Source organism: Rhinolophus ferrumequinum, chromosome 24 (assembly GCF_004115265.2).
Source record: "Rhinolophus ferrumequinum isolate MPI-CBG mRhiFer1 chromosome 24, mRhiFer1_v1.p, whole genome shotgun sequence".
Taxonomy (NCBI): domain Eukaryota; kingdom Metazoa; phylum Chordata; class Mammalia; order Chiroptera; family Rhinolophidae; genus Rhinolophus; species Rhinolophus ferrumequinum.
The window spans coordinates 10,610,803-10,622,432 of NC_046307.1; the positions used below are offsets into that span (position 1 = coordinate 10,610,803).

At 36.6% G+C, this 11,630-nt stretch overlaps 1 protein-coding gene across 9 annotated transcripts; it reads left to right on the plus strand.

Annotated features, from left to right (window-relative positions):
- On the plus strand, positions 1-9,728 carry C24H5orf24 (chromosome 24 C5orf24 homolog). 9 transcript variants are annotated; one of them, XR_004421957.1, is made up of 8 exons: positions 1-321; positions 614-757; positions 2,429-2,503; positions 2,608-2,743; positions 5,087-5,516; positions 7,239-7,310; positions 8,434-8,485; positions 9,399-9,728. XR_004421957.1 is itself a non-coding variant. In XM_033096412.1 (7 exons), exons 4-6 carry the CDS (start codon positions 2,732-2,734, stop codon positions 7,277-7,279), a joined length of 483 nt encoding a protein of 160 aa, XP_032952303.1. In that variant the 5' UTR covers positions 1-321; positions 614-757; positions 2,429-2,503; positions 2,608-2,731; the 3' UTR covers positions 7,280-7,310; positions 8,434-9,612. The 9 variants fall into 9 exon arrangements, 8 of the variants coding, with proteins under 8 accessions (XP_032952303.1, XP_032952296.1, XP_032952299.1 ...); XM_033096412.1 differs by having other exon boundaries at positions 8,434-9,612; XM_033096405.1 differs by lacking the exons at positions 8,434-8,485; positions 9,399-9,728 and having other exon boundaries at positions 2-321; positions 5,087-8,426.
- The last annotated feature ends 1,902 nt before the right edge of the window (positions 9,729-11,630 follow it).

The following is an 11,630-nucleotide window of genomic DNA, read 5'->3' on the forward strand; positions in this document are numbered from 1 at the left end:
CTGGTCGGCGGGAGATTAGATCTCGCGATGTGCGTGCGCGTGCGCGACCCTCGCGAGTTCGCGCACGCCACTCGCAGGACGGGGCTGTGGCTGCCTCTTCCTCTTGCGTCGGGGGCAGGACCCTGAGCGGTGGCCGCGGCCGGAGCTGGGCGCCAGCGTCCCCCTCGCCGCCGCCGCCGCCCTCGCTGCCTGCCCCTCTGTCGGGCTCGTCTCCGCTCAGTGAAGAGGCGGTGGGCTGGGAAGGGAGCGGCGCCAGCGTGAGATTCCCAGCCGATGGGCAGCCCCTGGGCGCGCTGAGGGGCCGGGCTACTAGCGGCTGAGGTAGGTGGGCGTGCGGGGGTTTGTCAGCTGGTTGGGCGCAGAGGCCGGGCGGCGGGCGCTCGTGAAGGCGGCGGCAAGAACGGGGGCCTGTTAGCTGGGGAGAAAAGGTCTCCGACCCACGCCTGAGGAGGGGCTCCGGCCTAGCCCGGAGCGAGAGGAGGGGCCCCGGACGTCGCCTGCTCTTCCTTCGACTTGGAGCCATTATTGGGGGGAAATTCCTCTTGCGGCGGGCGGGGCGGGGAGGGGCCACCCTTTCTTTGCGAGGTCAAAATCAGCGGTCCTCCCTCTGCAGCTTGCAGAACTCCCGAGTGCACGGACAGCCGGCCACGGATTTGGAGGCTTGGAGGGTATACGGCTCTTTCTCTCCAGTGTGGGCGTGTATCGTCTGCAAAGTTGTTATTGCTAATACATTAATAATCACTTTCGGGCACAACAGGTAATACATTTCTAAACGCTTCATGTCAACTAAGGATTCTGGCACTGGGGAACCTGCCCTGTGGGGCGCAATTAAGGAGTAGAAAGAAGACAAAGAAGGCCGTTATGTGTGTTCCGTCCTAGTATCATCAAAACTCCGAGGTGGGGCAGGATGCGTGGCGACTGGCATTTGTTTTCGTCTTTGCTGAATAGACTTTCGGAGTGAGTGAGGCGGGTCACAAATGGACATTCATTTAGAATGATAAAATCATCTCTGTTTCTATATAATTGTCAGGAGCCAAATGACCTGAAGTAAACATGAGAATTGTGTGATGTTTGATCTTTGGAAGAGAACAGAACTCGGAATTCTCGAAGATTTTCTCCATGTTTAGCAGGCTTCATGAATGTTTTGTGCAGTTACTAAAAAAAGTAATAGTTCTTTATGTTGGCAGTAATGACTGACTGCCACGTTCAAGAAAAGGAAAGGAATTACTTCATAAAGAATGGCTCACTAAAAGATTTTGGTAGTTAAAACACACAGTAAAACAGCTTCAGGGATGGCAAGTTTTAGGATATGCTTTAAAAATTCTAATTTAGTCATAGTTAAAAATATAGAAGCTCTTTAGTTGGCTCCCTTGTATTCGGTGAACCATTTTAAAAGATAATTAACCTTTGGTAGTCTGCACAGCTTGTTCTGTAACTCTTGGCTTTCATTCACTCCAAACTTGCTACAAATGTATTCATTCTGGCTCTTAAGAAATGTGCCCTTGGAAGAAAGAACAGTTCACTTGGCAAGCCCTGAAGTAGGAGTAGGGAAGCACTAAGTGTGAGATTAACACTGGTGTATGTAAATGCTGCCTATAAATATATACAAAAAGTTTATGCACACAAGTGTCTAATGGTGCTGAGTCCCATCTTAACAGGTTGAAATCTGGAAGTAGAAAAGGAGTGGTTTTCGCTCTATTTCCGTTTTTAGTTAACTGTTTACGTGGGTAGTTGTCAAAATAAATTTCTTGTTCCTCAGTTATTGAGTAAGCAGAATACTGTACTGATTTCTTGGCAGTAGCAGGCAAGGAGAATATAGAATACGTAGGAGACTTGTCCTTTAGAAATGTTCTTTAAGTTGTCTTTCCATGGGGATCCACAGCTTCACTCCTGTCTATTTTGTCTTCTAGTGCTTAGAATAGTGTTGTGTATGGCGTTGGCCCTCAGTAAATGTGGCTCGTTTATTGAGGGCCAACTCCATACACAACACTAACAAAGAAGTAAATTAATATAATACAAACCAAATGCATAAATTCGTGGAACACGTTAAAGGAATTGGAGATGGATGCATCTTTATTTTAAATTGCAGGTCTACTTTTTGAATGGTGTGTTTTTTTCGATGTTGATTGGTATCCGAGTAAAGGATATATGGCAGCATCTTGCCTTTAAAAGCCTAATGTAGTAGTGTAAGCTGAGATCCTATATTTCCTGAGTGCTAATAGATGGTAAATGTTCTGATATAGTATAGAGAAAATGAAGTTAAGGGAAGTAAGTTAAGGGAGGGAAGGTTTTGGTAAGTTAGTGATAGGAACTTAAAAGGCATGAACTATAAAACAGTGAAAACATGTAGTAGGAAGAAAATTTTCTCCTTTTACTAACTGCTACTCGTGGAAGAAAACGTGGACATTTCTACCTCTTTTTACTACAGCTTTCCAACATGGTGATGTCTGAATAATAAAATTGAAAAAGGAGTCACTTTTTCTCATAATCTTCTGCTCAAAAGGTTTGTGTTTCTCCTTGTTTTGCAATTGGTCTCTAGTCCAACTTTATTGGAAATAAACTAGTGTTTTGATTCCTACTTAATTCCTGTCTCTGTTTCTCAATCAGTTTATAACTTGAAGGGGAGAGGAATGTGATTGATCCCTTCACAAATCCCAACATTGGCTTTTCTTCCAGTTGGAAAACAAATCTATTTGACTTTGTAGATGTTGTCAACAGAAAGGTTTTGTGGATGTTTGGAGAGGTAGGAGCTAAAGAGGTGAATAAAAACTTAAATAGGAATAATTTAAATTGGGTCCTGTTTTTTTTTTAATTGGGAAATATTGGGGAACAGTGTTTTTCCAGGATCTATCAGCTCCAAGTCAAGTTGTTGTCCTTCAATCTAGTTGTGGAGGGCGCAGCTCAGCTCCAAGCGCAGTTGCCGTTTTCAATCTTAGTTGCAGGGGGCGCAGCCCACCATCTCATGTGGGAATTGAACCGGCAACCTTGTTGTTAAGAGCTTGTGCTCTAACCAACTGAGCCTGTGTTTTCATTTTAGTCTAGCTGAGTGATTCTCATCTAGGAAGTGGATTTTGCCCCCCAGGGATTGTTTGGCAATGTCTGGAGAAATTTTTGGTAGTCACTGATTGAGAGGGGGGTTAGCTACTGACACCTATGGGTTGATGCTGCTAAGTGTCTTACAAGGCACAGGACAGCCCTCCACAACAAAGAATTATCTGACCCAAATAGTAGTGCTACTGTGTAGTGCCCTGGTGTAGAATAGTAGTGCCCTGGTGTAGATATGAACTACACTGATAGTGTTGATTCTGAAGTCAGATTCTCTGAATTCGAATTTGGCTTCACCATTTCCTAATGTGTGACCTTGGCAAGTTGCTTATTAGTCTTCCTCAGTTTCTGTAAAACAGAGTTGATAATCGTATGTTCCTCATAGAGTTGTGATGATTAAATCAGACAATGTGCCAAGTGTCAAACTCATTACTTGACACATAGAAAATGCTCAAAAACTTCACTTTCAGCTAATGTGACTATATTTGGAACACATCTTGATCTCTCCTTATTTCTCATCTGAAATTAGAATTTAACTTAATGATAATAACCTAGTTCTCGTTACATCCTTAGGGAATGAGTGAAGAATTATTCCTTTTTAATATATGTGTTTAGTTCAGTCTTGTTTTATGTTCTTTAGTCATAGGTTTCTGTCATAAAAAAGTAGTTTCTCATTGTAGATGTTTTTCCTTCATAGTTAAGACTTTAAGACAGCTGGCCAACAGCTCTATATCTGTTGATTCTCAGCAAATATTTAGTAAGTTAGCAGAATTCCATTCTGTGACTTCATTCCCATTTCCTTTTGCCTTTATAAACTGAAATAAATTTACAGTGGTTTTGGCTCACATTATTTATTCTTAGCCTCTTGGAGTTAACTATTTTCGTTGAGGTTTTGGTGTAGTTTTGCATGTGTGAAGGATATAGGGAAACATCTGACAACTTGGGGCTAGGCTTTAATATAGATTTAATACAGATTCTAAATCTGAATTATCTTTTTTACCTCATTGAAATATAAATATAATCCTGTATTCTATATAAACTTTAATTTACTCTGTGTCTAAATGATATTGTTGTTTAGGGCTGGCTTGTTATGGTGGTAGTTGTAATATATCTTTTATAAAGAGAAAAAAAGAATCAGAGAGATGTCCTCACAGACAAAAAGAGACTTTGGACTGTTTGTTAATAAGTCACAGGGCTCTTGTAAGGAAAAAAAGTTGTGTATCATATTCATGATCAAGGGAGAAAGCAGTGTTGTACATTCAACCATACCTTCAAAATAAGGAGCATTTTACCATGGTTGCTACCTATATTTTTGTAGTATAAGTCTCAATTGTTTGTATAAATGTTTACTCATTTTTAACCTTTGTTTACTCTTTATATTGGTACTGCCTCCTGTTTGGATAGAGTAGCTTGAAGGGAGTCAATACCTTGAGCCAAGAAATTGTGTTCTTTGCTTGTCACATTCCATCTTTTATAAGATGCACTCACTCAGAAGTGTATATAGAAGTATATACACTTCTATATAAGTAATCAATTATAGTAATGATGAAGTCTCCACCTTGTGGAAACTGCGACCAGATCAGAAGTATACATGTGAGACATGTAATAAAAGGCCAAAGGGAGACATTCTAAGAATGTTAGGCAAACCGAAAAAAAAGAATTGTGTTACTAAGAGTTCTTGTCTTTATTGTTACCCTTTGGGGTTAGTGATCTAGAAGAAAAGAGCCTACAAAATAGAACAGATTTATTTTCTACCTATACACTTTTGCAGTTCCTAAGCAGAGAACATTATGGCTAGTAAGTTAGTATTATAGTTAAGTTTGTATGGCGTTTGTCCCTACCCATGATTACATTGAGAAAAATAAGTGTCTTTGAATCTGCTGAAGTGTGTTTGTTTATAAGTGGTCTGGAGTCCTGCCTGTTAGCCTAATTTTAGGTAAGCCTGCATAGTTGTTGGAAGACAGACTTATTTTCCCACTGAGTGCTGTCATACAGATGTATATTTGTATATTTATGCATACTTATCTTTTATTTTTGGTAGAAAATGATGCATCCCGTTGCTAGCAGTAATCCTGCTTTCTGTGGGCCTGGCAAGCCTTCCTGCCTCAATGAAGATGCCATGAGAGCTGCTGATCACTTTGACATATATTCCTCCCAGCAAAGCAAATACAGCCACCCAGTCAGCCACAAACCAATGGCTTGTCAGAGGCAAGACCCGTTAAATGAAACGCACTTGCAGACTACAAGTGGTAGAAGCATAGAGATAAAAGATGAACTAAAGAAAAAGAAAAATCTCAATCGATCTGGTAAGCGTGGCCGGCCTTCGGGAACCACCAAATCAGCAGGATACCGGACCAGCACAGGCAGACCCCTGGGAACTACCAAAGCGGCTGGATTTAAGACAAGTCCAGGCAGACCTTTGGGTACAACCAAAGCTGCGGGATACAAAGTCAGCCCAGGGAGACCTCCAGGTAGCATTAAAGCTCTATCCCGTCTTGCCGATCTTGGTTATGGCTGTGGCACTGCTGCTTTTCCTTACCCTGTGATGCATGGCAGAGCAGTTCACGGGGTAGAGGACACCAGCAGTGAAGTCAAGCCACCCAATGAGTGAGTGAGGCAGGAAAGGAGGGCCAGGTTAAGAAGGAAGGTTGTGAATAATCCCAAAGCTTCTTGGTTTTATTTTGACATATTTTATGGCCTGGGCTTTCCAATTTTGTTTTCCTGTTTGTTTTTTTCCCTGCTTTTGCTCAGAAACCGCCATATGCTGACAGATGCACTCAGGGCATGAGCAGTGGCATTGAATTTGTACATAGGTTCAAGTGTAACACCTAACTAAATCATTTTTGCTTTTTCTTTAGCGTTATGGTTGTGTCTTATATTTCATTACTACTTTTGGGCCATTCTAAATAGATGGTTTATGTGCTAAGCAACTGAAACCATCATATCTGTTAGTTTGTGGAATAAGCCTACAATATACTAAAGATAATATCTAAGGTATTTTTAACTGATGGAACAAAGCAAACTAATGATTCAGGATTATTTGAGGTATGGCTGTGAGTTTTTGTAACATTTATTTTCAGGAGACAGTACATAGATATTTGTATGCTTTGGTATTTACATAGACTTCAGATGTTAAAAATCTTATTTTTAATGTTCTAGGTTTGAGCAGCTTCTTATTTATTGATCTAAATGACATTTATTGATTTAACCATTGTTCCTAAAGGAATTCTTTAGTGTTTGCCTTTCAGCAATGATAGGTTGCGTATTTTTTAATTGCCTGTATACCAAGAGCATATATACCAAACACTACAAACAATTCATATTTACAAAAAAATTAAACTTTTTTATAAAAACTGCACATTACATTTTTGGTGACACAGTGCATTCTGAGAATAGCATATTTAATATAATAGAAAAAGAAACATTCTTAAGGTTTGCATGTAGCTATAGTCACTACATTTTGCCTTTCATATACTTAGTTTTAAAGCATTATGGTTAAAACATTTATTACTATTGTTCATTTATTCAGAATGTTTTTTAGTTTTTTTCTGAGAAATTGTCCCATTGCATTAGCACTTAACTGTGGTTTCAGGTTTATATCTACCAAAGGACACAAATTGAATGGTAGACTGTAGAACTGGTATAAACAAAATGCAGTTTTCTGACTGTCAGAACACAAGTATTAAGAAATATATAGGATCCATCTATGCATGAAACATGTAAAAAATATTGCTGGTTAATGTAATTAAAAATCTAATTGTGGCTCTAGTGAGACCATTTTATCCAAAAGAAAATTTTTTCCAACACTGCTTGCTTTAGAAGCAAGATAGATAGAAAAGAAAAAAAGTATTGGGTACATATGTATAGGAGGAACAGAGGGAAATCTCTCTTCCCCCATTTCTGAAAGTAATATTCTTTGTTAATATACATTTTATTTATTCTGAGTTTGTTCTAAATAAAATAAACTATTATTATCTTTGAATTTGAAAAAAATTCCACTGAACTTTAAAGTTACAATGTATGTGTTTGTGATTTTAAATGCCTTTGAGATTATAATGTAGATTCGCAGGACCCAAAAACTTTTAAAATAATTAAAAGTTTAAAAAGGCGCATATTGTGTTGTTTGGGCTTGCTCTCAGTTAATGCAAACTCTGATTGCAAATGGATGTCATGTTTCGTACCTTTTTTATCAGGAAAAAAGCAGCAAGCCTTCAGGTGTTCCAGTGATGCCTGACACATGAGCTGGATTTATGCTGCTCTTTACAGTAAGAGGTGTTGCATTGTATGTGGGAACTGTGTGCACTGGCATCTAAGACAGTGACCTCAACAATTTTAGCTTTGCACAAACCATAGAGAACAATGTTGGAAGACTACATAATCAGTTGTAACATTCTGGCAGCTAAATTGCTATAAGAGTTTCTTCTTGCAGAAGCGTAAAATATAAAATTTTAATAATTTACTCAGAACAGTATAACTTCTGACACACACAAAACCTTACATCTTTATTTATATGTTTATCCACTTTTATTATGTATCTGTCATTTAGCTGTTTCTCAAAATGTTGTTCAGTAGTTGGCTGCTTAGAAATCCTCTTTTGAGTTCCTGAAATAGTTGTTGAATGAAATGTTCTACCGTAGAATAATATATACCACTGTCTAGCACTTGGTTGCATGTTGTGTTTTTCAGTATGTCCATTTGACATTGCCCATTCAGTTTATTTTGATTCCTGATTTTGTTATACATAACCTTCCCTGTCTCCCTGCCCTTGCCTACATTTATTCCCCTCTTCTTCTCCCCATCCTCCAGCACATCTACTTAGTGGTGCTGTGCTGTGTGTCAGAGATAAAGCAGATGTATTATTGTATAATGAAGTTTGTATACATGTTAATGAAATGGTGAAATCAACTAAAGGAAGTATGTTCATAATAGTGTTTATTAATATCAGGAGCTATGTCCCAGCGATAAAAGCAGGCAGAGGGCTACAGTTGTGGCAGATAACATGGTTTAAAAAAACTGAATTTTATGTTCATGTGAGCAGTTACCTGGAGTATTAGATTTGTATGCTGGTGAGCATCTCCTGATTCCAGTTCCTTTTCTCCTCGTGAACAGTTTATTGGTGCCATGCTGAAGAAGAGAAAGACATCTAAGTGATAACATGAAGTCTTAAAATATAAAATATTTTTACTTCTCTATAATCTAAAGACTACATTGTGCATCTTTTGTAACATTGTCTCTTATCATGGTAAACACTGAAATAGCATGTTAAACAAATGCCTATACTTTAATATAATATAATCAATTGGGAAAAACTGGCCTTTTCTTCCCACTGTATGATCCTTTAAAGGTAAATTGCTAATTTTATATTGTGTAATTCTCTTCACAAAATAGGTTTCACTATTCTGTATTAAAACTGTTGGTCAGAAAACGATCTGCTGTTCAAGTAAGTTTGCTTTACTTTTTTCTTTTAAAAAATATCTTAACATGCCTTATTTATTACTCTTATATTAACAAATAAGGAGCTAAAGCAGATGAAATTTTCATTTTTTGACAAGTATGCCTTGCATAACTAATCTTTAGTATGGGATGATTTTGATACTATCTTTGGAGTTTTGCACTGGATATTAAAAAATACTGGTACATTGTATTAGAAGAAAAGTATCTGCTTAATTTTTAATATTTGGGGACATTTTTAAAATCAGTGTTTCAATTAGACTAAAAATTCTTTATATTTTTTATTTACTTTTTAAAAGAAACATCTGTTAAAGTAATAAAAGTAACATTCATTCCAAACTGATGTTTGTGTGAATTTGCATGTATATTTTCATGAAATACGAATAGAGTTTGTGTTAAGGAGGAAAAAATTATCTGGATCCATTTATTAGGTTAAAGGTGATCCGTCCAGTGTTAAGAAAAACCAGTGTATGAGCTAAAGGGAAAAAAACCCTTTTATATTCTAAGAAGCTTTAAAAGAACAATTCAGGGGCTGCTGATGATTGATAACTGCTACTCTGTCAGTCATTGTCTCTGTATGCAGTAAAACTTTATGACCCCTTTGTAGTAGAATATAAGAATTCACAACAGTTGTTCAAAACATTTTTTCCTTGGACATAAAATATTTTGATGCTATTAGGTCTCTGTTTTTACTATAGCTTAACTATATCCTATTAAACTCTAGGATGTATCTAAATCTTTCCTTTGCTTTTCCCTCTCCACCCCCAACTAGAAAAATCTATGCTCTCACATATAATCTATTTAATTTTTGGAAAATTTAATGCTATACTAAATCAAGTGTGTGATTTATAGTAATCAGACCACTTTGATTCTTTAAGTTTCACAGTTTCCTTTTTCCACAGATAATTACAGAGAAAATAATTACCAATTAACTGATATAAGCACGCTGTCCTCTGCTGTAAAAAGTTGGAATAGATACTGTGTATGTTTTTATGTCCATGAACTTGAGCTACTCGTGTGCAATTATGTGTATGGGAATAGAGTAGTGTTCATGATTTGTATCTACATCATCATATGGATGTATATTTATTAATAAAGTCATTCCTTTAAAACCAACTGTGTTTGCTACTTTGTTTCTTAGAGTGTTTTTCAAGTAGGGGAATGATAAATGATAAACTTTTTTTTTCTATGACCGTGGATCTTATATTTTTCTTGGATTGTGCTTTCCGAAATCTGCCCCTCTGTACTCTTGTTTTTCTCAAAATAGTAATATTTATAGATTTGTAATTTAAAACTCTAACTTATAAATGTATCTTATTTTCTTTGCATTTTCTTGTTATTTCTTGTCTTTTGATAATAACCATTCTAATAGGTGTTGGAACTACTCTTGAATGTAGAGAATTTATTATTTAAATGAAAAAACATTTTAATTAGTAATTTTCCTAAGCATTCAACTGGCCTAATAAATTCAACAAATTAGCTAATTAATTTTAACAGAGCCAGTGAAACTACGGGCTAGTTTTTAGGAAAATTTCACCATTAAACTGGTTATTGTGCTTATTCTGTGTAAGCTCAGAAGTATCAGGTAAGAGATCACTCATAAATTGTGATGACGCTGGCTTTTAAATCATGTTTAGAGCTACTTATGTGGCTGCTGTGCTTTCTCTGTCACATAAAGGAACAAATAGGTCTTATGTTTCCTCAGTATGCCAGGTACGGAATGGCTAATGACTAAAACTGATAATGATTTTTTTTTATTAAGTATAGGACTGACCAAAATACTGCCCCCCCCCCCAAAAAAAAGTCTTAGTAAAAATTCTGTTTAAAATATTTTTTTAGTTTAGAAATTCCAAACGTTAAAATTTAGTAAATATAGAGTGTAATGATTCTCCTTTGACAATCATCAAGCTTTAGCAATTAAAAATTCAAGATCTTTTTTTGTCTGTGTCCTCACCTACTCTTTGTCCCCTTAATTATTTTGAAGCAAAATTTTCCAAATCATGTCATCCTAAAATATTTCAATACATATATCCAAAACTAAAGACTTTCTAAAACATATTAGCATGATACTGTTATACTTTTAAAAAGTAATAATTCCTAAATATAATCAAGTATACAGTGTTAAAACTGTCCTGATTGTCCCATAATTATAAAAACAATCTTTAGTTTGTTATATCTCTTAATTGAAACATAATTTGCATAACAAAAAATCTCACCCATTATAAGTATACAGTTTTATTTTGTCCAGTTATATCATCATCATTTCTTTAAAAGCCTATCCTTTCCCCCATTGAATTACCTTGGCATGTTTATTGAAAATCAGTTGACCATATTTGTGGATGTTTATATCTGGACTCATTGTCTGTCTCATTGATCTACTGGGAGTGCCAAAAAATGTATACAGGTAGACACTTTGGTCAACATTGCTCAAGCATTAGTTCACTGTAATCAGAAGTGTCTGGATGTTGATGGTAACCACTTTGAGCACCTCTTGTAATTGCAGAAGTCAAATGTGACTTGTATTCATTTTTTGTTATCGGTATATATTGAGTATTACAATTTGAAGACAGTTTTCCTTTTTTAAAATGTGTATACATTTTTTTGCCACCCTCTATGTATGCCAATACTTAGGCCAATACTACACTGGCTTAATTTCTTAGTTTTCTAATAGGTTTTGAAATCAGGTAATGTAAGTCTTCCTACTTGGTTTTTCTTTCTCAGAATTGTTTTGTCGCTTTCAGCCTTTGTGTTTCCATATAGACTTCTGGATCAGTGTGTCAGTATCTACAAAAGCCCTGTGATTTTGTTAGAGATTGTATTGTATCAGTAGATCAATTTGGACAGATTTGGCACAATAACAATATTCCAGTTCATGATCATGGCATATCCATCTGTTTAGATCTTCCTTGATTTCTCTCAGCAGTATTTTACAGATTTCAGTGTACAGAACTTGGACTTCTTTTGTTGAATGCATTCCAAAGTATTTTATTATTTTTCACAATATTGTGAATGGTACTGCTTTCTTTATTTCACTTTGGTATTGTTGCTAGTATATAGAAATGCAATCCATTTTTGTATATTTATCTTTCTTGTGTCTGGCAACCTGACTAAAGTCTCTTATGCTGGTAGTTTTT